This window comes from Thrips palmi, unplaced genomic scaffold, assembly GCF_012932325.1.
Source record: "Thrips palmi isolate BJ-2018 unplaced genomic scaffold, TpBJ-2018v1 HiC_scaffold_18, whole genome shotgun sequence".
Classification (NCBI taxonomy): Eukaryota; Metazoa; Arthropoda; class Insecta; order Thysanoptera; family Thripidae; genus Thrips; species Thrips palmi.
In genome coordinates, this window is record NW_023144627.1 from 13561880 (window position 1) to 13589687 (window position 27808).

Below are 27808 nucleotides of genomic sequence, written 5' to 3' on the forward strand. Positions count from 1 at the left end.
GCCTCTCGCTGGACGTGTCCATGCTGAAGCAGCAGTACTGCCGCCTGCGCGAGCGCCAGCGCCAGGCCCACATCATCGTGACGGCGGCGTGCGGCGGCCTCCAGGGCCTCGGGGGCGGCGTCGGCGCCACGCTCAGCGCGCCGGCCGTCGCCATGAACCACCTGCTGATCGGCAAGCCCGCCCTCCGCAGCGCCAAGGGCCGCCGCCTGCCCCCGCCCAAGGGGGCCGTGCCGCCGCCCGTGGCGCCCGCCCCCAGGCCCTCCGCCCCCGCCCCCGCCCCCGCCGCCAAGCGTAAGTCGCGTTGGATACCGCATGCCGCATGTCTCTGTGCTCACGGTCCAGATGGAAGCGCCTGTGAAGCTGCGGGTGGGCCAGCCCGCCGAACGCTCGTGTCCCGCGGGCTGGCCTACCCTGCGTCCCGCAGGCGCTTCGACCCCACACGCTTCGACCCGCTACACTTTAAAACTGCCAACGCATGCTCTGCCGAAGCCTCTCAAAGCACCCGCACGCGTGCGTAGACCGAGTCTCGCGTCACTCAATAGCAGCCTGATGAAAGAAAAAAAGCAAACGCGAAGCACGCCACCGGAAAAAGAGAAAGAAAAAGGTCGCTTGCTGCCGACCGGCTGTCGGTTACGCGGTTACGTCGCGTTGATTGGCGTTCCTGTTCCTGTTTCCAGGTGGCGGCCAGCCCGCCGGACAGCCCGCCGGACGGCCCGCCGTACGGCCCAAGGCCGTGGAGACGCTCCACTGGAAGGACGAGGACAAGCGGAGAAAGTCGGTGGCAGACGGTAAGTCAATCACAACTTGGGGCAAACGCCGCGACGCGGCGCGCGCGGCACGCGGCTTTGTAACCCGATTCCGGACAGTCGCTTCGTCGCTCTGTCTCTGTCGCACCCGTCAGGCGTCCCGTTGGGGTGCGAGGGGCACACGGTGGCGAAAGCCGACTCCTTCGGAATCAGCCTATACGTAGGTGCTGTCAAACGCCACGGACCAGCGCGCAGATGACGTCATCTTGGCTGGCCGCCGCAGCGTTTGACGAATGGCAGAGCGACTCTTCTTGTTTTTTTTTTCGGGGATGGAAATGAAAAGGGCCGGCAGCGCAGGAAGCAATCTCGTCTCGCAGTGGCGTGGCGGCGTGGCGGCGCGGCGGTTGAACGCTCTGCTCGCTGGAATGATCAATGTCCTTTTTCCTCAGGTGCCGTGGCCTTGCCGCCCAGCCGGCCGCGCTCGCCGCGCTCGCCGCGCTCGCGGTCTGGAAGCGCTGACAGCCAGCGCAGCAGCAGCGGCAGCAGCACGTCCACCGAGCTGTGCGACGACCCCGGCCACCCCAGCGAGCCGGAGGAGGACCACGGCGACCTCGAGTGGGACGCCAAGCCGCCGGCCGCCACCAAGGAGGGCAAGGCCAAGGGGAAGCACGCCGTCAAGGCCGCGGACACGGCGCCGCCCGACGCCATCCTGGTGGACGTGGCCGGGGACGCCGTCGTGGAAACGAAGACGTGCGTCGCTGCCGTGGACGAGAGCGTCATCGTGGACGTGCAGGTGGAAGCGAGCGCTGCCGTCAACCAGGACCAGGACCTTCTGCAGTGGGACTCGAGGCAGGGCGACGACCAGGGCGACGACCCGGACCCCGAGGAGGACGTCATGGAGCTGCTGGCACGGCTTCGCGAGGAGGAGCAGGCGCTGCGCTTGGCGGGGACCGCGGGGACCGCGGGGACCGCCGACGCCGCGCAGTTGGCGCCTCCGGCCGACGACGACCAGGCCTCGCCGGAGAGGGTGGTGGCCTCGGTGACGGAGAAGCTGCGCCACATCATGGAGCACCTGGAGCACGGGCTGTCCAGGACGCCGTCCGAGGACGCCGCCTCCAGGGACTCCAGGGACTGCTCCTCTCCGACGTCCACCAGCTCGCGGGAGAACCGGCAGCGACTCATGGAGCGGCTGTTCGGCCGGGAGGGCTCGCTGCTGGAGGGTAGCTTCGAGGAGGCGAGCGCGGCGTCGCTCAAGTCGAGCGCGCTGGAGCTGGACCTCAGCGAGCTGCTCGACGAGGAGGAGGAGGAGGGCCCGCTGCACCCGCTGGACCCGCTGCGCGCGCGGAGTGCCTTCGGCGACGTGGAGGGCGTCACGGCCAGCAGCAGGCGCCGCCTGGACCGCCAGAACAGCGAGAGGGCCTCCAGGATCATCCGCGAGAACTCGGAGATCCTGCAGCGGATCACGGCGTGGCAGAGCGGCGGCCGCTCCCTCACGCTTCCGGAGAGGAGCGAGCCGCCGGACCTCTTCGCGTCGCCCAGCCCCGTGCACAAGCGGCCGCCGGTGACGCTGCTGGAGTCCGTGGAGGAGGCCTTGCCCGCGGCCTCGCCAACCTCACCCGGGCCCTCGGTGCCCAACACCCCTCTCGCCGCCTCATCCGTGGAAACCCCCTGCGGGGACCTGGTCACCCTGGCAACCGAGGCGGACACCACCCCGTCGACACTGCCCTCCGCGTCGACGGTCTCGGACCCCGCGACGAGTACCTCGGACCTCGCAGAAGCGAGTTTCACCGCCTTCCTCGGGGCCTCAGTCCCTGCTGCCACCTCAACCACCGTACCCACCACGGCAGACTTTTCGTCTTCGATACAGCGAAGCAGCACGACGGAACCCTCCAGCGCCTCGGCCTTGGACACTTTAACGACGACATCGTTCACGTCAACCTTCACTTCCTCCGCTGCACCCACGACTGCAGACTGTTCAACGTCGGCGCCAGATAGCAGCGTGTCAAAAACCTCAGACGCCTCGGCCTTGAACACCTCGCTGACGAAAGCTCCGCAGGCCGCATCGTTCACGGCAACCTTCGCTTCAGTCGCGTCCAAGGACGTGCCCTTGTTGGCCCTCTCCAGCACCGCGTCGGAGGCCTCTGGAGCACCCGCGTCGGCCTCGACCCACGCCCCGGGCAGCCCGCGGCTCAGTCGGACGGTGTCGCAGGACGTCCCCCAGGCCCGCCTGTCGGCCGACTTGCTCAAGCAATCGTCCTTGGACGAGACGCGGTGGTCGGCCTCGGCCAGGAGGCCAGGCAAGCCCACGGAGAGGCTGCAGCTCATTTTGGACAGCGTGGAGCCCTCGGTGGAGGCCGAGGCAGAGGCGTCGTCGCGAACCGCCAAGCCGCGGTACAAGTTCCCGGAGATGTCGCCGCTGCCGATCTCGCCGCTGCAGCCTCTGCCCGGAACCAGCGGCATCCTCCGGGGCCAGGGCCAGGCCGAGCTCTCCGGGCAGCCCAAGAAGTGGCGGCCGGAGCTGAGTCCCCCGAGCACGCCGGAAGCGGCGGCCGCGGCGGCCGCGACGACGCCGTCGTACCTGCCCCTCCGCGGCAGGCGGGAAGCCAGGTCCCCGACGACGGTCCTCGCGGCCGCACCGGTGGCCCTGGACGCGCCCACCACGCTGCCGGTGCAGACGCCGTCCCTGCCGCGCGAGGGTCCCCGCGACGCGCCGCGCGACGTGGCGCACCACAAGGGCCTCGTGTCCCCCGCGTCGCCCTCCAGCCCCGCGGGCAGCCCGTCGGGGAGGTCGTCCGGGTCGTCCGGGCGCCGGCGGAAGGGAGACCAGTCGCCGGACGCGGCGTCCGCCAGCCTCAAGAGCCCCGTGACCTTCAACCCGTTCCCGTCCAGAACCGCCACCCGGCAGCCCAAGGAGATCGGAGTGAAGCTCGGACTGTACCCCAGTGCGACCTCGCCCTCCAACCCGGCGAGCAGGAAGGCGGACCGGATGTAGTCTGCGAGGATGCCACCGCCAGACCGCGGCGTGGCACACCGCGAAAGCGACAGCGACACCAAGACTGACTCTGCTCCACTCCCTCGTTGCCTTGTCCTCGTCCCCGAACGTGCCTGCCGCGCATCAAGAGCGGCACCCTCGTGGAGACGCACTCCACGCACCCATCTCCCTCAGGCAATACGGAAATCCTCCGACCACCCTCGAAACTGACTCACCACAATGCTTATCTGGTGATTCCCTGATCTACGCTCATTTTACAGTGCAGGTTCCACTAGCAGGATACTCCGGGCATGTATAGTGGGGATGGAAGTGGAAAATAGCCAAAACTAAAATAATAGATCTCATCAATCGAGCCTGTACATATGTAGAAAATAATTGAGTGATGATATTTAGGTTAGCATTCTTCTGTATTGAGCTGCTATCTTTACTTGATACTGTGATGTACCAGTGATCTTAATGTTACTACATTGGAGTCTTGCTTCTGAACTTCTTCCTAGATCAATTCGCTGAGCAATTCAGAGGCTAAACAATTATAAATATAGGAATAGCTTTGAATGTAAAACCTTTGCTGGTTTTAAATCAATTTATGTGCAGTTATCGTGATATACTATATGGGGGGATGTACATTGCATTACATTTTAGAGCTTAACCATACAGGTAGAAGTTGTTGTCATCTTAAACTCAACTCGGACTTGAGTGCCTGCCAAGCAACCCAACAGATTGACTATTATTTCTTTATTTCCCTTTTTACTTTGTTGTTGAGTTTTGATTAGACCCAGTATGGAGCGTTATGTAATCCAACTGTGCAAGCTGCCTTGAATATACATAAAATGGGAAAAGCATGTCTAACTTACGGTTGTGATGTAACTGTTTCATAAGAAACATTTTTGTGTTTTGCTACTTGACTTAAAGACCTCTGCAAGTTCCTTCAGTAATAAGTGGCTCAGTTAAGTGGAGCTTATATTTCACTTCATCATGTTAACTATCTGCTTGCAAAAGTTATTTTTTAAAATGTTGATTAATGTGCAAAATTCTTTCAATAAATCTTTCTTTAATGTTAGATGTTTGTATTTTTAACCAGCTACCACCTACATTTCTGTCAAATTGAGCCAAATTGGTCCCAGTCCTATGAAGTCCTCTCAGTGAAACAGGAAGACACTCTAGAAAATTTACAAGATTGTTTCATCAATAAGATTTAATATGCCATAGAATAAACATTCACAGTAGCCATAAGTTACAAAAAAACCAGCCAGGTTGGTTGAGGCTGCTTTCAAAATAGACTCTCAAGCAATATTGCAGTGGGTGTAAATTGTGGAGGCTACAGCTTACACCTTAATGCACTTTCCAACCAAGAGCCTTGAGAAAATTTTAACACAGTGAGCAGCCTTGCACACAAAACAAAACTTAACAAATACCTAAACAAAAAGCAATCATTGTGAGAAAAAAAATCATTGTAATTTTTATGCACTGTCTTCAATTTTCCAGAGTTTATCACCCAACTTGGAACAAAAAAAAAAGCTTAATGCAATAATTTCTAATCTAAAACATTCAAACTGCCATTCCATGTGTACATTGAGCCTTATATTGCAGAAACCAGAGTTGTTAAGAGTCTCTTAAGAACTCAAGTGGGAATGATTTTCAACGAATAATAAGAATACAGTAATAGTAATAATATAAATAGGGCACTTGCAGAAATAACTTAACAATGACACTGACACTTAACACAATTAAAACGAGTGGTTCATTGTAATAGAATGAATGAAAAGTTACCATACTTGTATGGTTATAGCCTAACTGATCCACGATAAATGGGCTGTCATCAAAGTTCAAAATAACAATCAAGTATCCCTTTGTGATACAAATGAATGTTAGCATAGGGTAAAAGTGTACCAGCACATAATAGCCTGAGAAAAACCTCACACAAAAAACGCTAACATATAAAACAGTCCCCCTCAGACACACCTTAGAGAATATGAGAGATGATATGAAATCTACTAGAAGAGGGTTCAAATACTAGTAAATGAAAATGAGAACGAAAAATTTTGACCAACTTTATAGGTTTTAAATTAAGAGCCTAACCACACATAAAGAAATTATGACAATATAGAATACCTACATTAACAGGGTCAGAATACATAAACTAGTGAAAATGGAAATGAATGCCAAGTTAAGCAAAATATTTTAGTTTCCTTATAGCTGCTGCAATTAATGGACGAAAAGATTATATTTATACAATAGATAGCTTAATACTCAAACTTGTAATCAAGCAACACATTGAATGGGAGTCAATTAGCTTGAAAATGAGAGAAATAATTTTATTCATTTTTTGAAAGTCCCACATAAAGTTGTGTTACATTTCATAAAGCCCAAAATAAGGTGAAACGAACATACTAATACTAATAAATGCTGGATCAGAATTTTACCTGACGTTCAAAGTGAAATCAAATTTGTTTGAACAGACTAGTCATAGAAACCTAAATATAACTGCACCAGGTACCAAGGGTCAATATCAGTTCATAAATCACAGCATCTTCAACAATAACAGCCCAAGACATTTCCACTAAAATGGCCTATCTTCATTCCAAAATTAAAATAAGCCTATTCCAGTGCCTCCAGGGCTTGTACACAATTGAAAAACAATTATAGTACATAAGCCAACACACACTCCCAAGATGAGTCATTGTACAGAAATGTCCTGGGGGCTCAGTGTGGAAAATTTTTAACAATACAATTCATCTAGCGGCCTTTACGTATCAGTACCTAAAATGTGCACTTGGACAAAGACTGAATTTGATTAAGAGTTGCATTTTACATGGCAAAAGAAATAAACTAAACAACTGTATCTGATTAAAACAGTCAGTTTTACTTTCTGTCCTTGGTGAACACGTTTTGCATACTACACAGAGGATTAATTGCTACGTTTACAGAAGATTCATCTTCTTATATTATCACATATAAAGGCAAAACAAAAGTTGTAATAAAGGAACAAACGGAACTTACTTCTCCATTCCTCTACTCCACTGGTGCAGTCAGAAAAGGGCTTTGGTATGAATTCAGTCGCGAGACGCTCCAATGATGCTCAATATGTAGATGAAGATGTTGATGATGTCAAGATACAGATTGAGAGCAGCAAAAATATACTCCTCCGGAGATATACTGTACTTATGCTTTCCACCCATCATCATCTGAGTGTCATATATGAGGTACACCTGTGGACAGAAAAAGCAATTAGTACTGATTGTGGCATAAGGTTTCTACAACCCACCCAAAATCCAAGACCATTGTCTGCTAAGGATGGAGAATCTGGATTGCACCCTCCCACTCACCGAGAACAAGAGGGCACCACAAGATGCATATGCAATCGTTGCTGCCTTGCCAGGAATGAAGGCCACCACAATGCCAAAGATCAAAAGAATGATGACACCGGCAAACAATGCTCCACCAAGGACAGTGAAGTCCCACTTGGTTTGAAGAGCAAAGATGGTAAGTGCAAAGCACACAACAGCAGTAAACCCTGCAGCCATCACAACCTGAAATTTAAAAAGATCAATGTGCTAGGATTTTCCACTAATAATGTCACAATTTAACTCTGTTGTAAAGTAAAACCTTACCTCCTCTGATCTGAATGAAGAGGCAGCGCAGCCAAGCATGAAACTCTCAGCGAGCGTAAATATTCCAAGGAAGATGAAGTTCATTGGAGCCTTGCGGCGGACAGAGGTGCAGCATGCCATACATATGAGACAAGCAAACATCACGCCAAATGATGACCAAAACACAGCTTTATTTTGACGAACGTAAGTCTTAGTGGGCTCATGGTACGTGAAAATTGCGATGATGCTTGTGGTTACCACAAGCTGAGCCATAAGAATGCTGTAGACTTTCCTGCAATTTCAAAACAAATGGTCAGATGCAGCAATTAATTAGACAGAATTCAAAAGAGGAGGTTCAATTACATACCTGATGAAGCCACGACGGATACTCTGGTCACTGAAACTGTAAGGATCCCCCTGCAAGGGATCCTCCGCATAGCCTCCGGTTCCTCCGTACATGTTGGTTTGAGGAGGGGTTGGACCCGGACCGTAAGGGGGAACACCAGGTGGTGCTACAAATCCTGCGTACGCTGGGGGTGGCTGGGGCTGCACTGGAGGGTACGCAGGGTTGTACGGAGCCTGGGGTGGGTAGCCTGGTGGAGGAGCTGGCTGTCCGTAGTACTGTTTGTTGGGATCTGTAACGCATATCGAAACAGGTAAAAAACCAATCTGCTGTTAAAGAGTGAGGTGGCAGATAAGATAACAGTTTCCATGTGATCCAAATGAAGAAGGGTATGGGTGTGGTGGACTACAGAGAACTTAGCTTCTTAATGACAATGTTAAAAGTGTGGAGCAATATATTACAGAATTACTTAAGTACATGGATTCAGCAAATGGGTCTTCCCGCAATGATGCTAAGGACTGGCATTGAAGCTAGTAATGCTTTAATAGGTCATATAAAATGTGATAAAATAAATTGTAATTATTACTACAATAATTATTTTCAATGCATGGATAAAAATAAACAGACTAACAAGGTGGTAGACAAATAAATTATGCCACTACATGGAAGTATACAAAAGCCTGGTGCAAAGCAAATGCAATAGCTGAAACAGGGTTTTAAAGCGGTAAAATGTATTACGTAATGCATAAAATATTGTTTCCTTGACAGGACATCCCAGCAAACTGATTATTGTTGACTGGCCAACTACTGAAACAATAACCTCAAAAGAGTGAGGGAGATGCCTTGTGGTGAGAAAATACAAAACATGATTCGTGCAGTCAATGCCTAATGCATCCAGCTAGGGGTCACTGTAGAACAAGCCATCCTTTGAAGACAATCACCAGCAGTGCCATTACAAGGGTGACATGGACGCAGACTGCGCGGGTTTGGCCATCTTGGACATTTTGGTCATACGAATAAAGTGAGAAAATGAAAATGTCATGAACCTTGATCAGGATAGGGGGGGTATCCCGCTGGTGCTTGTTGCCAAGTAGACATGTTGCAGATCTTCAATACTTGTCAACACTAGAGCTCGGCAGCAGACGTAACGCAGCGTAGCCTAGAAATGACTAGAACTGCCACTAGCTGCGAGGAACAGATACGACAGAGGTTCACAATAACTCAAAACACGAGAACACTCACTGACGCAAGGCCACTAGGAGCGCCCAAATATAGAGGGGCGAGACGTACTAAGGCAATTCCACAGGAAAATTGGACACTAAATGTTGTTGCGCAATGTCTTGAAAGTGACAGAGAAGAAAACGCGACCACTGTCGAGACGAGAGGCGGGGCGGGGGCAACGGGTGTTCCCGGACAAAATGACTCATGTATAGTTCGTCATCAAAACAGATGCCACGAGATATGAGAAATACGTTGCGTACCTTTGTTTCAAAACACAGAAAACTGGCAGACATTGATATATCCCTTGAATTGAATAAAGCAGGCCATCAATTGGTCTAGAATTAATTTCGTGGTGTCTGCAGTTTTAACAGAACGGAAGCACAGTCATGGCAAATAACCAAAACCACCACATGAATTTCTCATATCTATGAAATACACTATACCGTTACCAACGCCGTCCGTAAAAATGTCCCGTTGGAACAAACTGAACTATGATATTTGGCCAAATTTTAACGTTTAAGTAGAAACGATTTGGGAAAAATAGTTTTAAAACTGCAGATTTTTAGTGAGGGGTAATTTCATTACGGCCACAGCGTAATCACTCATTCTAATGACGACCTCTTCGAGGAGCTGGTAATTTTCATTTTCCCAAGTTTGATATTCCGACAATTGACTAACAATAACCGTCGTCTGCTGAAGTGAACGCTGTGTGTGTAGCTAGAGTTGTTTAAAATATTTTCCTCTTTGTGATGAATATGATTTGTCCTTTTAGACATTTAATAGAAATGACACTTTGATAGCCTCTCAAAGTATGACTCAAAGGCCACTGGAGAACTTCCTTCCACAGATCAATGAACTTGTGACTTTACCTCCGAAACATTGCAGCGTCTTTCGACCAGTCCTAGCCTAGCCTAGTTTAGATTGTAGAAGGTTTGTATTCCTGCCACTGCTCAGACTGTTATTCAAGCTCAGCTGTCACTATCGGTTCCTCGATTCCTTTTCGTATGGGTCTAATTTGACATGACCTGACACAGCTCAGATAACCCTTTCCATTGTCCATTTCCTGAATGAAACAGCACCATTTTCATTCAATCTCTGATTCACATCAGTATTAGTTGAGGTGCTAATGTTAATCACAGTATTTGTTGAGATTACCCAAATTAACAAGGGCTAACAACGATCATTAATTTATGTCACTGCTCTAGTGTTGAAAGTGTGCGGTCTTTTGACCAAATGCAGTTCAAGAATCTTTAGGCCAAACTCGAGCGGCAATCATTTTTCTGCTGTCTCTTAGTTGAGCAGATCATTTTATCTCATATGTATGGCATGTTCTGTATTTCAGGTGTACTCCAAGTATTTTCCGTTCTTCGTTTATTGACATTCCTGCTTGCAAGAATCAGAAGAAGGCATTGAATACTTGCTTGAGCAACATCCTCCTTGTCATTCAGGCCATCTAAGGTGAGCTTCCATCTCAAATCTGCTCCGTCACATCTTTCAGCACTCAGTGAAAATGAACCCCTTCATGATTAATCTTCTATCAAGAGAAATAATGTGATTTTTCTCCCCCCCCCCTTTTGTTTATGTGAGTTTCTTTTGATCTTTTCTTTGTCAACGAGAAAGAGAGATAGAGTCGCACCTTGTGTGATTGGCGCCTGGTGCCTGTCTGCCTGTCCGGCTGTCCGGCGCCGCCCTGGCAGGGCTGGCAGCACTGTGTTGTTGTGCAGACGGCCTGCCGCCCGCCACGCGCCACTTGGCGAAGTGAAGTGGCAGGGACGGACTTGGTTTTCGCGCGACTTGGCCTGACGTCTAACGGTCTGACGGACTGAACGGACTTCAGGCTTGGCCCCGGCGCCATGGCGGACGGCATCAAGGGAGCGTGGCTCTCTAGACTCGGATGGAAAGCCCTCAGCCCGAGCACTTGGGATGAGTTCTCATTTTCGGGGCCGTTAAGTATTTCTTTTTCTTTTTTTCTTCGCCCCATTCGACAATTTGTTTCTTTTGTCGGACTTGTCCGCCTTGTTTACCCAGCCGACGTGCAATTGTTTACCTTTTTCGCCCTGCCGTCGCGGTTGCAGGCGTCGGGCGGGAGGCGGGATTCGGAACCTGTCTTCGGACAGAGACAGGCAAATGCCGCTGTCTTCTCTTTCTCAGTGTCTGTCCGCCTTTCGCGGATAGGCGCTAAGTTGTCGCGGGCCTGTGGTCAAAGGAGTCGGGTTAGAACCAGGCGGACCTGCATACCGGGACCGCCTCGCCGTGGTTTTACGGTTGGGCTCTGGGGGCGACCGGGTTTCGGGCGCCAGAACCCGAGGGGGTAAACACTTCAAGAAATCGTGTACAGACTACTCGGTATTACGCTGTATTACGGAGGTATTACACGTGTATTACGGCCTTAAAATGCAAAAATTTGGCACATTTGACCCGAAAAAGGTATTACGACCACGTGTATTACGCGTAATACACGGTTTTTGTGTACAGGGTATTACGCGAGTGGTTACCCCCTCGCCAGAACCACGGACACCGCGGACACGCGTAGTGTAGGTCGCAGTGCACTCCGAGTCCCTCCCGGATCTGGCTGCCTCTGGATCGAGCCGGATCAGGGACTGGGGTGGGGGAAGTCGGGGTCCGCCCTGGCCTAGTCATGCCCTAGCACTGCCCCTAGCGCATTGCCCCCCCCCCCCCTTCCAGCCCTTCGTTCCCTTCCGTTTGTTCACCCCCTCCGCCCTCTTCCGGAGACTGGCCAGGCTCGGCGGAGCACAGTGGGCCAGGAGACCGGTGGAGGCGGCCAAAACCCTAGACGCGTTTTGAGCTCCAGGGTCGCTAAATGGGGCTCGAACCGAACGTTTGACCCCACCAATGGATTCCTCGTTCGGAGAGCAATCCATTGGTGGGCTCACACGTTTGGTTCGAGTCCCATTTAGCGACTCTGGAGCTCAAAACGCGTCTAGGGTTTTGGCCGCCTCCACCGGTCTCCTGGCCCCACCCCTGCGAGACAAGGGCTCTAGACCGTTTTCAGACCAGTGGCCTGCGGTTCCCTGCGACCTAGTTTTCTGCGGAAATGTGGCTGGCCGAGTGGATCGTTGTATACGTCGGCCAGCCATCGCCGTGTGGCCTGCACTGTGCACTCGTGGCCCTCTGTCTCTGTGTGGCGAAGTGCTCGTCACGAGACGCGTGGCCCCGATGGCTCATTTGGCCGCCTCCCGCCGTTAGCCCTAAAATAAGCAGTCATAAAGGAGAGCCCTGGGATTGGCCCGCCTTCGACACGCGCCTAGCGACGCGCCTAGCGACGCCCAGGGAGTGCCCACGACAACGCCAATTTTAGATGTCCCTGTCTCGTGAGCGGCTAGTGGACAAGGGCCATGCATGAAGTGGAATGGGAATGGAATTTTAAAATGAAGTTGTCCCATGCACATGGCACTTGTAACGCTCCCCGATTCGGACACCTGAAGTTGCGGAACTTTTGGTCGCGAGCTGGCCCTTCCCGGCGGCGGTTCGAAGTGACGGTCCTTTCTGCAGTGCACCACTCTCCTGCTTTTCTCGGACGAAATTCGCCGAACCGCAATAATCTGCTTGCAGTTGCAATTAGCATTAGAGTGCACGTATGCCGTCGTGTCTGCGCGGCACTGTTGCGCTTTCGTCGCTCTGTCTGTCTGCCTCTCTCGCACTCGCGGGGGCGACCCGGTAGGGGTGCGAGAGAGACAGAGCGCGACGACGCCCAGGGCGCCCATCAAATTATCGCGGTGTGGCAACACGTCGTGTCGCACGGCCGTGTGTCTCGCACGTGCGCGGCATCCGTGTCACGCGTGGCACACGTGTGTGTGTGTGTGTGTGTGTGTGTCTGTGTGTGTGTGTGTGTGTCTGTGTGAGTGAGTGACAGTGTGTGACACGAGCGCGTTCGACGGGCAGGGCACGACATGCCGAGACGCCGTGACGCTGACGCTCCTGCTATCGCGGCAGTGACGCTGTGACGTCACGCCACGCACGCTGCCGTTCACTCAATGACGTTCGACCGGCTCGCGTAGTATTCCTTGCGAACAACGAGGCGTTTATTGCAGACAGCTTCTTCCGTCGTGGGAATAGAAAACCGTAGCCCCATGTGGAAATGGTTGTTTGGATCGTGAATTGTACGCAGGGTGCTTTCGGAGGGGTGGGGCGGCGAAATTTAGCGGCTGTTGTCACGGTGCTGCAAAGGGCGGCGACGGCACTGCTAATTGCACCGCGACGGCCCCGCCGCCGTTGCCTTTGACTGGCTGTGGCTGGCTGCGGTCGGCCGAGGGATCTCTGTCTCTCTCGCACTCGCGGGGCGTTTCCGCGCGAGAGAGACGGCTAGCGGACGGACGGAGACCGTTGGCGCCGCTGCGGCTGGGACGGCCGGGAGGCGCACGCTAACGCCGCCGCGCTAGGCCGCGACCGCGAGCCGCGAGCCGCCTTTGGTTCAGTATCGCTCTGCCCGTCGCGCCCGTCGCGACGCTCTGACCAACGCGCTGCACTTGGTCACGTGTATGTGTGTGTGTTTGTCTGTGTGTGTGTGCGTGTGTGAGTGCGCGCGTCGTGTTGCATGTGTGTGAGTGTGATGAGCATCCAGAGAGCGCCCTCACAGGGTGATGGACCACCCGTGCCAGTGCTTGTTTTGCTGGAGGAAGGACGTTTTGCCCTTCGTTTGCGCTGTTTGTTTTTGGGATTCTGGATCGCCGCGGCCGCCGATTCCTCGAACTCGAATCGGCGCGCGAGTCGGAGCTGTGGAGCTGAGGGCCGGTTGATGCGAAAAGTTTTATTGGGGCCCCTATATGGATCCCCGTGGATTTGGCAGTGCGGCAGAGTCACTCTCTGCAGGGTTTCGCTTCTTTCGGTGGGATGCGGCAAGTCATGCCATGAACCTCGCGGAGGTTTTAAAATCAGTTGGAAAGGAGCAAAGTACGTATACTAGAAAAAGCGCGCGAATCAAATTATTGCAGCAACTGCTTGTGCCTCCTCGTCTACCTCGTTTAAATTGAGTTTTGGTTGTAAATGAAAATGCGGGGAGACTGGTGCCCTTGTTGCATGTGGCGCGGCCCTTGGGTCCCTAGGGCGGCGAGCGAGGCGGCAAGCCCTTGGCCCTTGGCCTGGCCCCTGGCCTGCCCCACGGCCTTGGCTGCGGCGTCGCGGCCTTGGCAGGGCATGCCCTAGTCAGGGCCCTAGTCAGGGCTCGTGAGCCAGCCGAGCCAGCCATCGATCGGTGGGGCGTTGTTTAGGGAAAGGCGGCTAGCTCCTTCGCTCCTTGGCGCCCAGCGCGAAGCCGCCAAGCCGCGAAGAGTCGCGTGGTGGCGTGCTGGTCTGGCGGGGCGGGGCGGGGCGGGGCGGCCGTTCGGTCAAGCACGCGCCGGTCCGCGAACCCGGCGGCGAATTGCTGTGGTGAGGCTTAGTTTATTTTTGTTAATTTGGTAAAACCACTGGCGAAAGTATCATCTGCTTTCATTGACGTTCTTTGGAAGATAAATTTTTGTCTTTTTTTTCGCGCTGGCTTGGCGTACTCGTGTGCTGGGATTAGCAGGCGATACCATCTCCGCGTCCTAATCTGAAATGGCGGCCTCGGTCTGAATAGTGGCTGCATTGTATTGTGCACCACACCGTGCACCACACCGTGCGCCTCTGCCGGCCTGCACCACACCGTGCGCGAAGCGCGGCGCATCCCCCCGTGACGTGCGTCCGTCGCACTGTTGGCGGCACTGCTGTGTCGTCTCGCGGCGTCGCCAGCTGGTGTGACTAACCGCGTTGTTGCAGTGCGCACGCCGACAGAGAGAGCGATATCGGATTCGGCTTTTTATCACACTACGCCGTCCAAAAGTCGCCCGCGCGCGCGTTGCTCCCCGGACTAGTCGGTGGTTTTGGTTTGGATACGGCACGCGTATGCGTGAACCAGAGCGTAAGCCCCTGGTCGAAACGAGAATTTCATTTTGTTCTCCCGCCAAAAATTTTCCGCCGTTCGTCCCCATCCACTCGTCGCCCTAGTCATGCGGGACTCGTTGGGCTCGGCTGTGCAAAGTTACCACGGCCACGGCACGCTGGATTGGCGCATGTCTGTCTATCTATCTGTCTGTCTGTCTGTCTGCCCGTCCGTCCGCTCGCCGAATGGAGTCGTCAGATCGACAAGCTCCTCATCAAGTTGAGTACCGCCACGCGGTGGACCGCGTCGGCCTTTGCCTCGCTGATGCACTTTTGGAGCTCGCTGGTGCGAGTTGATCAGTCGACGGCGCGAAAGGCTGTCCGGAAATGGCTCTGCTTCGGGTCTAGCGCCTGCGCGGTAGGCAGCCGGTCCGTCTTCGCGCGCGCCGCCGCGGCGGGCTGCCTACGCCTCAGGCGCTCTCTGCCTCGGCATGTTCTGTAGGTGCGAGAGAGACGGAGCGACGGCACGCTGCGTGCGTCAGACTGCAACATCGCTGCAACGGCTGTCGCATATTTAATCGAAATTCAGTGGCTAAATACGGGTTGAGAGCGCAGCGGCAGGGAGCTTCTGGACGCGATGATAAATGTTGTTTGTGAAATCCAGCGGAGGTCCCGGAGGGGAGGGGGAGGGGGAAGGTCGCCAAGGTCCTGTCGCGTGGCCGCGTCCCTGGCACACTGCAAGGCTGGAACCGGCCGTGCCGTGCCGTGCCGTGCCGTGCCGTGCCGCGCAAAGTCGCACCGAGGGGGCAAGACGCGCCAGCCAAATGGAGTTGTTTTGGCGGCGAGTTTTATCGGAAAAGAAGGTCGATTGCTGGAGGGAGGGAGAGAGACAGGGTTATGCAGCCGTTTCCCCCGGCCTCTCAATTAGCCAGCCCGACGCTGTCGTCAGCGCGCTGGCGGCGCACAGTGGGCCAGAAGTTCAGCGCAGGCGGACAAACTCGAGACGCGTTTTGAGCTCCAGAGTAGCTAAACAGGCCTCGAAGCGAGCGTGTGACCCCACCAACGGATTCCTCCTTCGGAGAGCAATCTACTGGTGGGGTCACACGTTCGGTTCGAGTGCCATTTAGCGACTCTGGAGCTCAAAACGCGTCCAGAGTTTTGTCCGCCTCCACCGGTCTTCTGGCCCACTGTTCTGCGGGCTGGTTCCGCTGGGCGTGAGTCTGCGGGTGGTGGAAGGAGACGGCCGCTGTCTGTCTGATTAATGTGAATAAGGCGCGGGTCCTTCAAGTGGAGCGCGTGGCTCTCACTCTCTGGATGCTCCATCGCGTGGATGGGAAATGAAGTTTGCTGTGTGGGTGGCGCCTGCTACGGTGTAGTGGCGGCGCCATCGGCAGAGCTAGGTGTGTTCACTGAGAATGAAAGAGTCATGATCATGACTAAAATTTTGGGTGAGGAATTCTTTATTACCCAAATTTGGGTGAGGAAAATTTTCTCGCCCAAATTTTGGTGAGGAAAGTTTCCTCACCCAAATTTGGGTCATAATACAATGGAGCTATATAGGGAGCTGATACACCCTTCCTCACCCAAAATTGGGCGAGGATGCTTTCCTCGCCCAAATTGGGTGAGGAAACTTTCCTCGCCCAAATTTGGGTGAGAAAGTAAACCTCGCCCAAAATTGGGTATTGATCATGACTTTTTCATTCTCAGTGTTTGGTGTGTGTGCGTGTTGTGTGTGCGTGAGGGTGGACGAAACGGCGTGCGTTGCACCGGCGCGCCCGCGCGTGCAGCAACAACAACGACAACAACAAGACTCGCTTTCAGTGTAGTGCGCCGTGCCATGCGCCAGTGGTGGACCGAGTGGCGCAGACGCAGTCTGCCATGAGAGGTGCCGGCAAGGCGGCCCCCGCCGCCCCCGCGGCCCAGAAGAAGACCGTCGCCGCCCGCCGGACGGGGGCGGGGGCGGGGCTGGGGCTGGGCGCGGGGGCGGGCTCGGTGGCGTACGAGCTGGTGCCGCTGGCGCCGCCCCCCGAGCCCGCCCCCACGCCCTCGCCGCCCCCTCACCTGGACGCGCCGCCGTCGCCCGTCTCCCTGCGCGGCAGCCCCCGGGGGAGCCCCAAAGGCAGCCCCCGCTCCAGGTGGAGCTCCCTGCACAAGCGGCCCAAGTGGGCGCACCTAGGCCACGAGGTAACTACCGGTAACCACGCCCCACAGTGGACCAGAGGACCGGTGCAGGCGGTTAAAAATCCCGGACGCGTTTTGAGCTGCAGCGTCGCTAAATGGGACTCGAAGCGAACGTGTGACCCCACCGATGGATTGCTCTCCCAAAGAGGAATCCATTGGTGGGGTCACACGTTCGCTTCGGGTCCCATTTAGCGACTCTGGAGCTTGAAACGCGTCCGGACTTTCGACCGCTTCCACCGGTCTCCCTGCCCGCTGTGCCCCGGTCGCTGCTTTCCCGATCTCGTCTAGAGTAATTAGATTACCCCGCCTTTGAGGGTGCAAAGCGCCAGGCGACAAAATGGCTCGCCTCGTCGGGGCGGGCGCTCTTTCCCCAGCTTTTCACCTTCACTCACCCGAGTGGAAATTGCTCGCTAGCTTGGCTCCGCAAAAAACAAAAAAAAAAGAAATGGGGCGTACACCTTTTTCCTCGTCGCGGAAAAAAAGACCCGTAGCTTTAGCCGACGTGTGTGACACGGGCCCTGCCGTTGTGTTTGTAGTGTAGCTGCGTTTGTGTCCCCGGAGGAAGGCCCCTGCGTTGTTGGTGATTGGTAGACGACCCCCCCCCCCTCCCTTCGGGGACCTTATTTGGCGACTAGTTCCCTGTGCCAGACTTCCCGAACGTTGTTCGGGGCCTTTCGGAACTACTTCCCCTGTCTCGGTTGGTAGAATGCTTTACCCCTTTCTGGCGTGTCGTGCACTTTCGTAGCCTCTCTTTCTGTTTTGGTGTGCCGCCCTGTTGCGCAATCCATGTGTATTCAATACAGAGGCGTGACCCAATCTCCACCATTTGTGTGCCACGGTATCGTAAATGTCATCTCAATGGCATTAGTGCATTGTCGCGCTCTGATGTAAAAACCAAACACGTAACCGTCCACTTTTTTTCTGTTTTTTTTTTTTTTTCATTTTATTTTGTTTTATTTAAAGCAGTGGGTGTGTTTTTTTTGTGTTAAGATAAGACATGGGAGCTTTAATGGGCTCCCGAAACGTCGAATCAAGTGATTGATTCAAGAAACGCGAGCGAGATGTTTTTCCCCCTCATGATTACAGCCTGCGCGACCATTATTCACGTTCATGGCTTCGCTTCGGAATTGGACGTGAAAATGCCGTGCCGATACTCCGCGCTGAAGGTCCCCTTTCGCGCGGTGTATCGACGCCGGGGGGACTTGCATCCTGCTGCATTTGTCGAGGAAACGCCATGAGATTACTTATCTGCTGTCATTCTCCGCGGCGAGGGGACGGCAGTGGACTCGCGGGGGGCAGTCACCGAGCACACAGTGTACCTCCTTGAGGTGTCCACGCGGCGTGCGGCGGTCCTGTTCGAGGTATCGAAGCGGTCTTTCGAGATGCGAGGTGCCGATTGGCTCGGCCTGCTAATCCGACAGCTAACGGCCCGGGCTGCAATTAGCCGCCTGCCGATGGACGCCCGTGTCTGAGACTCGTCCACCAGCCAACAGGTGTAGTCCGTGCAGGCCACGCCCAATCGTGAAAGATTGGGTGCGGCCGACGGCTTACTTGTAGTGTAGTGAGCCCGGCCGATGATTGATAAATGAAACAGTGGCGCCGCGCCGGTCGATTCGATTCGATTGGCCGCGGCGTCGCGGCTCACGCAACGTTTGTTTGAATGCGACGGCGAGAAGCGCGGCGCGGCGAAGTCCGAGGGGAGTACACAGTGGGCTAGAAGACCGGTGGAGGCGGCCAAAGGTCTCGACGCGTTTTGAGCTCCAGAGTCGCTAAATGGCACTCGAACCGAACGTGTGACCCCACCAATTGATTCCTCTCCGAACGAGGAATCCATTGGTGGGGTCACACGTTCGATTCGAGTCCAATTTAGCGACTCTGGAGCTCAAAACGCGTCCGGGACTTTGACCGCCTCCGCCGGTCTTCTGGTCCACTGCGGAGTGTTCGCTTCTCGCGAGACAGAGACAACTCTCTCGGGCTGCTTACACTGTGCGAGAGAGAGAGAGAGAGAGAGAGAGAGAGAGATGGGCCGGGGGTTTGTTTTGAACTTTGTCGTCGCTGCGCGCGGTGGCCATGCGGTGGCGCGTCGCCGTGTCGCTGTGTGACGACACGCGTCACGTTGCGTCGTCTGCTTTGGCTGCTGCTTCGGCTGCTGCTCGGACTGTACGGGGCGGCCGATAAGGCGATAGCATGGAGCGTGTGTGGACGTCTGCTGGCTTGGGCGGCCAGCCACCGGCTAGTGTGCGCGCGAACTCCGTTACCGTCACGGCGACGACCGCGGCCGAGTGACGGCGGCACGCGTCCTTGTGTGTGTGAGTGTGTGTGTGTGTGTGTGAGTGCGCGCGTCCTTTCGATTGTGTGACTCACTCTGATTGTGGTGACCACGTGACGCGGCGAGGAAACCCAAGGATAGCGGCAAAGGCCTCGCCTCTCTCTTTCTCTCTCACACTCACTCTCCTCCCCGCACTCCGCCGACTTAACGCGTAACTGGACCCTGGCGAAAAAAAAAACAATGTCGTAAGGATCACGTTAGAAATTATAAATGCAATGTCGAATTTTTCTGAGCGCTCTAACGGTGCAGGCGCTTTTCCGCTGCGAAGGGGTTCTCGTTGTTGGCGACCCGACTCGCGGCGAGGAATACTTTTGCACGCGTGTGTACTCCACCGTGTGCCTCGCGGTGTCGCTTGCCCGCGTATCCTGCCGCGACACTGTATCTCTCCGGACTGTGGAGAAGTATTTTTAGCGCGCCGGGCGTGCCCTTTCGCCCCGTAGGCCCCTGGGCCCCTGGCCCTTATCATCAAGCAGGTGGGAAGGCTGGAGACTTGCGGTGTGCGGGTGCAAAGCGTGGGACACCGAGTGTTTATCGGTGTTTATAGATCGAGGTTTTGCGAGGGTTTCTTGCTAATCTGGTGCTCCTGCGTCCCGTTAGAGTGCCCTAGAGGTCTGTAACTGGTAAGCTCGCGCTGACGGGGCCCGCCAGTCAGTCGGGAGCGGCGGGCCGTGAGCGAGTGTACGGACGGAGCGTTGGTTTTGAACCGTTGACAGTGGCATCAACACACACGTGTTCCCGGTATGCGGTCCCCCCGGGGGGTCTCGCCCGCCCTGGCCCCGCCCTGGCGAGCGGCCAGGCGGCAGAGTTCGGCTAGACGGGGCGTCCCGAGCGGCCCTACAGTGTGCACCACGTAATAACCCCCTCGGGCAGATCGGAGTGAATCCCCAGGGATCCTTTTAAGCAGGACCACCTAGGTCACCTTGCTTTGCGTCTCGCCGTGACAGTTTTCTTCTCAGGGCAGTTCATGGCGGAGCAGGCTGAGGCCGAGCGGAGCGTGTCTCAATCAAAGAAAGCGACGTCCAAACAACAAATATCGACAACTTTCTCTCGCCGTTTTCTGGGAAACGTCGCTGGGGCCGGGGGGATAACGCCGGGGCTGTTTCAATCAAACGAAGCACACACCCGTCCCACTCCGCTCCCCTCCTCGGTTGCCCTCGCTCCGCGCTCCGCGCGCGAGCGGTCCCCCGCCGCGTTGCTCTCGCAAAGTTTGACTTGGTGCCACGTTTCTTCGAGTGGACGACATTAATGCGTTTCCGCGCGCCACCGTGTCGCGGTGGGAACGTGACGGTGTGTCAGCCCTCTCGGCGTTTGGAGGATTTTCCGCCTGGGTGGCCGATGAGTCTGCGGTAGCTTTCCCGACGCACTTTATCTGCATGGCCAAGGCCTTGGCGGCACCGCCGCTGGCACGGCCCTGTGGACTGGAGTGTCGGAGTTTTAAGACGCTGCAGTCGGTTGGGTTGCCTACCCTGCGCGCTGCGGGCGGCGCGGCGCGGCCGGGCCTCCACTGCCAGGACTAGGACTGCATGGAGGGCGGCCGGGCCTCCGCTGCAAGGACTAGGTCTGCATGGAGGAGGCGCGGATCGGTGACTGGCGACTGTCATGTCGCATGATGCCCTGGCCGACGGCCAGCCGACGACCAGCCGACGAGCTCGCGGCGGTTTTGTTCGCGCCGATGGCGGTCGGTCGGTGACTCTCGCCGCGGGTGTTCATCATCGCGGTCCTCGATGGCTGCCGGCGACTTCCCTGGCCCACTTCCTGCCGTCGTCTGGCGACACGCCGCGCCCCGCCAACTTTCCCACCCAGCGGAAGGCCACCACCAGGGAGGAGGGGAGCGATTTGATTTAAATTTAGTCGCACCCTGGCCATGCCCTGGCCATGCCCTGGCCGTGCCTAGGCAGCCCTAGCCCTGCCCTTCGGGCCCTTGGTCCGCGCCGCCCTTCGCCCTGCCCTTCGACGCCCTGGCCGCGGTGTCCCTGAGAGGACCCAAGGGACCCGAAAGGCCCCGAAAGGCCCCGAAAGGGCGCGGCGGGCTGGAGGTGGTCGCTGCGGCGCCGCGTTGCGGTAGGTCCGGTCGGTCGGCCAGCGGCCCTGCAAGGGAAGATGGAGTCTTTCGAAAGGGTGGTTGAGCTCGTGGGGCGCAGTGCAGTGGGTCCATGGAAGGCCCCGGACAGCCGGCGGGAGCAGTCCGCCCCCTTGGCATGGTGGCTGACGGCTAGCCTGCCGCTCGGCTCGGCTCGGCCGGCAGTGCAACGCCCCGGCCGTACCCTGCTCGGCTCGTCTCGTCGGGGTGCGCTGGCTGGTGTTCGCGTGGGGCCGTGGGGCCGTGGGGCCGTGGGGCCTGGCCGCCCTGGCCGCCGCCACGTCTTCAGTAGTGCCTCTAGAGCCGCGGTGTCGGCGTGTCCGCGTCGCGCGAGTCGCGAGAGTCCACGAGCACGCGCGCGCCGAGCGTGGTGGAGCGTGGCCCCGGGGGACGCCAAGGACCCGCAGCACGGCGTCGGCGCGAGGACGCCGTCAACGTCAACCAGGGCCTCGACGACGCGGTGCCGCTCTCTGAGGTGTCAGTGCAGCGTACGCGTGCAGGGTGTTGTCGGCGTGACCTTGACCCGGCACGCGCGACCTTGACCCCCGGCCGTCGTCCTTCCGCGCCACTGTCAAAATGGGTCGGAAAGCGCGGCTGCGGGTCTGGGCGGGCTGCGCGGGCTGCCCCCCACCTGTAGCGCCGGGCCGCCAGGCCGACTCTAGCCCGCCCCGCCGCCTCTAGGCCCGCCTGCCAAGTCGCATGCCTCCTTTGTCAGAATGCCGAGGGTGTCTGTCTCTGTCGCACTCGCGGCGCGCCCCGCGGCGGTGCGAGAGAGACGGAGGGCGGGGGTGCGGGTCCCTGTGAGTCGCGCGGGGCGTCGCGGGGCGTCGCGGGGCGTCGCGGGGCGTCGCGGGGCGTCGCGGGGCGTCGCGCGGGCGTCGCGGGGCGTCGCGGGGCGTCGCGGGGCGTCGCGGGGCGTCGCGGGGCGTCGCGGGGCGTCGCGGGCGTCGCGGGGCGTCGCGCAGCTGTGTACCGAGCCGTCGGCCCGTCGTGGCCCTCGCCCTCGCGTTGGCTTCAACGCGCCACAAAACGCCCCGGCCCGCCGCGCCACTGTAGTGTACATTTGTCGCGCACGGCCAGCCGGCCAGCCTCCCAGCATCGCTAATGGTGTGCACGGCGGAATCCTGCACACTGCTTTTGTACACGGCCACGCGGGGGGATGGTGGCCTCTGTCTGCAGCTCGGGGGCCATTTGCACTTGCATTTGATTTCGAGTCGCGTCCCATTAGGACCCGCGGCCAGGCGGCCGTGTCGCGTCACCTCGCTTCCGCTCCGCTGTCCTGACCTGCACTCCTTTTCGGAAACACGTGTTCGCGTCGCAGTATTTTTCCGAGTGTGGTGCCGCTTGCGACCGGCGTGGACGTGTCTTTGTTCGTGACGCCTCTCGGCGCGCTGAGTGAGTAATGGATGCAAACTCTGCCACTGGACTGGACGGTGACAAGTGAAACTGCCCGCTCTCTTTCTGGGGGCGTCCGCCGTGCGAACCGTGAACCGTGACCGAAAAAAGGAAAAGGTGCCTCCCCATACAGATTGGACAGTGTACCATTGCGCCTCGCGCGCGGCGCACTCTTCGCGGTCTTGGCAAAAGGTTTAAAAGCGTTTGTGAAAAGCGCGGCTGCCCGAAGGTTTTTGCACGTGATTGTGTGTGTGTGTGTGTGTGTGTGTGTTGGCAGTGGCTGCCCGCGGGAAAAAGCGTCTTTCCGGTCCGTTTGTGACCGCCGCCAATGCCGCCAACATTTGAGCGACGACAGGAAGGGCGGTGCGCAGGGCTGCCAGTGGCGTGACGCCGCGTGACGCGCGGAATGAATGGAATGTGTGCGTTGGCAGCAATGGGGCGCCACCGGTTCATGATAACGCCCCGCAGTGGGCCAGAAGGCCGGTGGTGGTGGCCAAGTCTTTCAACTGTTTGGTGTTATGATCTTGCAGACTGACGCGGTAATCCGAAATCGATCTCGCAATCGATGGCTCGCGCCGCTTTGGTCTCTGAGGTGAACGGAGTCGCGTCCCCGCGCAAGGTGCAGTCCTGTTGATGTTGTTTTTGTTGGATACTGGTGTGGTAGTTTTGTTACGTAGTTTTTTGGACGGTTTGGTTGGTTGGTTGTACTGCAGCACTACAGTAATTTCGTATTTTAATGATCATTTTTGCAAACGTAAAGGTGTCGAATAATTGTTGTCTGTGTGACTAAACTGGCTTGTATCTCGGTGCATCTAGTTTGGCGCCACTTTGGCGTGCGAGAAATACTTTGTTGTTGCTTTTGCGGTGGTGTGACGTATTTACGGTGACGCCACCTCGCGGAGGTGGCAGACTGATTCGTCGCTCTGTCTCTCTCGCACTCGTGGGGCGTCCCGTGGAGGTGCGAGAGAGACAGACGCTGGGGCAGCGTTGCTGGCCGAGGCGCGTGTCGCGTATCAAGGGTGTCTCGCGTGCGATGCATCACCGCCTTCGAACGGCCATTGGCAGCCATGCGGCGATCGGGTATTTAGTTTGCCTGTACGTGTGTGTGTGTGTGCAGTGATTCACTGCGGCCGTGTAGTACTTTGTGCCTTGCTGGCTCGCTGGCGCGATGAAAATAAATATGAATGGGTCGGTGGACCGACGGCACACCGAAGGCGGGACTGCGACAAAGCCAACAAAGCCGCCGCACCTGTCGCTGCCGCGCTCGTTCGAGGTCTCGTTCGTGGTCTCGTTCGAGGTATCGAAGTGGAGTCCGTGCGCGTGCATACGGCTTTTAATCTGCTCGGAAAGCAAAAAGGGAGGAGCGTGGCTTTAGCACGCGCGCACTTCGCCGCCGCCGGGCTGCGCCGCTCTCTCTCGCACACCCAGCGGACCGCGGGGCGCCCCTAGAGTGCGAGAGAGACAGCGGGTTGCCTGGCAACGCGGCGCTGGGTCGCGGCCCGGCCGGGGCGGCTCGGCTCCGCTCGGCTCTCGGCTCCCCTGACGTCGTCTCTTGTTTGCAGCGCGGCCAGGGCCGCCAGGGCGGCGCGCTTGCGGACGAGGGGGTGCTCGTTTTTCGTTCAATTCGTTTTAGAAAGAGTGTTTCTGCTTTCGCGTGTGGTTCCGGTGCGGAGTGTTCGGGAGGCTTTGTCCGACACTCGCATTGTGAGCTGCACAGCGCCCCGCCCCGGATGCAGTGCTGGATGCTTACAGTGCAGCGGACTGAAATTGTTGGAGGGGGGGTGAGGGGAAACCGTGGAAACCTCGTGATAACGAGTTTCGCTCCGAAATGGGTCGGCCCACTTTCCGCTTTCGATTTGCGAGGGAGGAAAAATCGCAGAACGTCTCTTTTATTTTTATTGAATGAACGAGAGGCGCAGTGTGCTCGCTGCGTGTAAATAAAGTTGATCAGAAGGGTCCCTGCCTCGACTTGCGTCCATATCTCGCTGTTTCCCCGACACTGTGAGAGAGAAAGAGAGAGAGCGCGCTTGGAGACTGAGTCCCGTAACTCTGAGTCAAGGGCGCGCGCTAGAGTGAGACGGAGAGAGTCCGATGCCCGGACGCGCGGCTGGGAGCTGGAAGCGTTCTCCAGGATGGCCGGCAGCCTCTTCTCCAGCGGCAGCAGCAGCAGCAGCAGCGGCAGCGTCCGCTCCGCCCTGGTGCTGGGCCGCGCGCCGCCCCGGAACTACGGCTCCCTGCTCACCTACCAGTTCCTCAAGAGCGCCCGCACGCTGGGGATCCACCAGGTAACGACGGAACCAATTGGGAGGGGCCGCCGCCTCGCGTTTCCCAGTGAAGTTGCCTGTTTTCCCGCACGCCGAAAAGTCTGGCAGCACGCCACGCAAACCCCTGGAGAAGGCTACTGCTGTTTCTGGGCGGGCCGGCGGGCGCCCCCTAGGGACCGAGGCACGTGGAGCGTGGAGCGCCGCCGTTGGCTGGTTTGGCAGTGACTCCGGCTCGGAATCCATTTCCGGGCCAAGTAAGCCGTAATGGAGGTCTGGTAGTGCGTCCGCGGCCTGACTGCCAACGAGGCCGATCGGCTCGCTGTACACGCCAAGGTCCTGGAGGGCCCGCCAGCGAGGTCGCCGTCAAGGTGGTCCTGGAGGTCGACGTCGAGGTGGTCCTGGAGGTCGCCGTCAAGGTGGTCCTGGAGGTCGACGTCAAGGTGGTGGTGCTGGAGGTCGACGTCAAGGTGGTGGTGCTGGAGGTCGCCGTCGAGGTGGTCCTGGAGGTCGCCGTCAAGGTGGTCCTGGAGGTCGACGTCAAGGTGGTGGTGCGGGAGGTCGCCGTCAAGGTGGTCCTGGAGGTCGACGTCAAGGTGGTGGTGCGGGAGGTCGCCGTCAAGGTGGTGGTGCTGGAGGTCGCCGTTAAGGTGGTCCTGGAGGTCGACGTCAAGGTGGTCCTGAAGGTCGCCGTCAAGGTGTTTAGTTCCAAGAGGTCCCCGTACTGGAGTCCCTCCCAGACGACGTCGCGGTGCCTGGCGGCCGCTCGGCTGCCTCCAGGTCGCTCCAGGCGGTGCCTCGCCCCGTGCGCGACGGCGGCACCACGGCGGCACCACGGCGGCCCTTCCTGACATCGATTGGCGCGACGTGTGCCGGCACCGTGTTTGCGGAAGGCAGCGCGACCCCGCGGCCCGCGGCAGTCAGCAGCCAATCCCAGTGCCGGAGCGGCTGGAGGGACTCGACGAGCTCGCATGGAAACCTACTCGGCCCTGGCGGCCCTGGGCAGTGAGCGAGTGCGGAGCCGCGGGACGAGCGTGTCCGACAGGCCCCAGGGAGATGTGGAAGGTACAGTGTGCTAGCACAGCGAGGCGCGCGGTTGATCGTTGGAACCAAGTCGTCGGTGCGTGTGTCCAAGCGGCGGCTGCGGTCGGCGTGCGTGTTGGCGTCCATTGTTGGCGTGCCGCGCTGCGCCCAGTGTGCGCCCAGTGTGCGCCCAGTGTGCGCCCCTGCCGCCCTGCCTTCCCCAAGGCCGGCCCGCTGCCCCATTAGGAACCCTATCCCTGTTTGCTCGAGGCCCAGTGGCCTAGCTGCCTCCGTTGGCACCCCTAGGCCCCCGGCTGGCCCCGCTGGTACAGTGTACAGTCCGCCTCAGCGTGCGCGACAGTCGCCGACAAAAGGTTAAACAATGCGCCGGCACGTTTTGAGTGGCAGACTGAGCCCCGCTGCCCAGGCCCCTCTGCCCAGGCCGCGCAGCCCGCCCTCGCACTCTGCAAATACCGGCGTCAGTCAGTGGAGCGCTCCGTCGGGTCGGCTAGTCCGGCCACTAGTCGCACGACAATGGAAACGGTGCCGGAACAAGCCAAAATTCCCACGATGCGCCGGTGTCGAAAGGGTTGCCAACCTCAGCCTGCCTACTGGGCAAAGACTATGCTTTGCTCTCGAGAAGAGAGGCAGTGTCCCGGTTTGCGAGTGGAGGTTGGCAGCCCTTTGAACTTTGGTGCATCGTGGGAATGTTGAAAGTTTGGCCGGCTTGTGTGGCAGCACTGCGCCGTGCGTGCCGCCGGCCGCCGCGCCGCGGTGTGCGTTGGGTTGCCTGCCCTGACGGCGCTGCCTGTTCGTTCTCCGAGCTCCGCTTCCACACTCTGACGAAAACTGTTACGGTAGGTTAGGTTCTCCGCGTTCTGCCCGGGCGCCCTGCTCGTCACTATACTTGTCTCTGTTTGTCTTGCCGGCCTTTTGTTCGCGCGAGAGTGAGTGAGACGACGCGCTGGTTTTATTTACCGTGCCGGAAAGCGGACGAGAAGACAGACAAGAAGGCGCGCGGAGGGTAGAAAATGTGTCCGATGCGAGTTTTGCGCGGCGTCGCTGCGGGGCGCGTCTGCCGCGAGTGGAGGCTAAACCTGGCAAGAGCTGCTAAGACTCGACTTGGTCGCGGCGTTATCTTATCTGGCGTCAGTCATTTACGGAATCTCGCGAATCAGTGTCGCGGTCTTCGCCGCGCGAATCTGCCTTCGTCTGTCCGCGTTTGGCGCGTACCGACGCGTTTTTCGAAGCCGAGTCGGCGTAAACAGGCCTCGAACCGAACGAGTGACCCCACCAATGGATTCCTCGTTCGGAGAGCAATCCATTGGTGGGGTCACACGTTCGGCTCGAGTCCCATTTAGCGACTCTGGAGCTCAAAACGCGTCCGGGATTCGGACCGCCTCCGCCGGTGTTCTGGCCCACTGGGCGGTGCCGCGGCGAGGTTCGGTTCATCCTCTGTGGATTAGCCGCGTAGCCTGGCCGGGATTACAGCCTTGCAGCGCGAATCCCGCCGCGGGCATCGCGGTGTTCGCCTCGCTCGGGATTACGGGACGGGCGTGGCGTGGCGTGGCGGCGCGGCGCGGCTGTCTCGGTGCGCGAGCCGCGAGCCTCGCCGCGGAGTGTTCGGCTGTAATTTTCCTCTCCGTGTCCGAAAGGCGCGGAGGAGGATTCGCTCTCCAACTGCAGCACTCCTGACTTTACTGAGCCGCTTGACCCTTAGTTTTTCAGGCTCGTTTCGCAAAAGTTGTCAACCTCCACTAGCTTCGAAAATTTCTGCATCTGTGCCTC

General features: G+C 57.4%; 3 protein-coding genes across 16 annotated transcripts in view; 2 read left to right on the plus strand and 1 right to left on the minus strand.

Annotated features, from left to right (window-relative positions):
• The window catches only part of LOC117645353, a 30890-nt gene extending 26092 nt beyond the window's left edge, over positions 1-4798 (plus strand). Inside the window, exons 13-14 of the mRNA XM_034385474.1 lie at positions 678-788; positions 1196-4798. Coding sequence (XP_034241365.1) covers positions 678-788; positions 1196-3738 — 2654 coding nt within the window. The 3' untranslated portion in view covers positions 3739-4798. The remainder of the gene's footprint in view (positions 1-677; positions 789-1195) is intronic.
• Positions 4799-4915: 117 nt separating this feature from the next.
• On the minus strand, positions 4916-9104 carry LOC117645355 (protein lifeguard 1). 4 transcript variants are annotated; one of them, XM_034385476.1, is made up of 6 exons: positions 8962-9104; positions 8718-8856; positions 7696-7963; positions 7350-7620; positions 7065-7268; positions 4916-6947 (listed from the first exon to the last, which is right to left on the minus strand). In XM_034385476.1, exons 2-6 carry the CDS (start codon positions 8767-8769, stop codon positions 6792-6794), a joined length of 951 nt encoding a protein of 316 aa, XP_034241367.1. In that variant the 5' UTR covers positions 8770-8856; positions 8962-9104; the 3' UTR covers positions 4916-6791. The 4 variants fall into 4 exon arrangements, with proteins under 4 accessions (XP_034241367.1, XP_034241368.1, XP_034241370.1 ...); XM_034385477.1 differs by having other exon boundaries at positions 6792-6947; positions 8718-8830; positions 8914-9074; XM_034385479.1 differs by lacking the exon at positions 8718-8856 and having other exon boundaries at positions 6792-6947; positions 8962-9076.
• Positions 9105-9568: 464 nt separating this feature from the next.
• Positions 9569-27808, plus strand: part of LOC117645359 (kinase D-interacting substrate of 220 kDa B) — a 42346-nt gene continuing 24106 nt past the window's right edge. For 7 of the 11 annotated variants that reach the window (XR_004587725.1, XM_034385484.1, XM_034385485.1 and 4 more), the window contains exon 1: positions 24854-25021. Coding sequence is in view for 8 of the 11 variants with exons in the window: in XM_034385484.1 (XP_034241375.1) it covers positions 24869-25021 (153 nt within the window). In the remaining 3 variants the exon portion in view is untranslated. Of the gene's footprint in view, positions 9823-10234; positions 10351-10625; positions 10839-16804; positions 16936-23266; positions 23356-24853; positions 25022-27808 lie in introns of those variants that run through there. The other 4 variants (XM_034385491.1, XM_034385492.1, XM_034385490.1 and 1 more) reach the window with 4 other exon arrangements.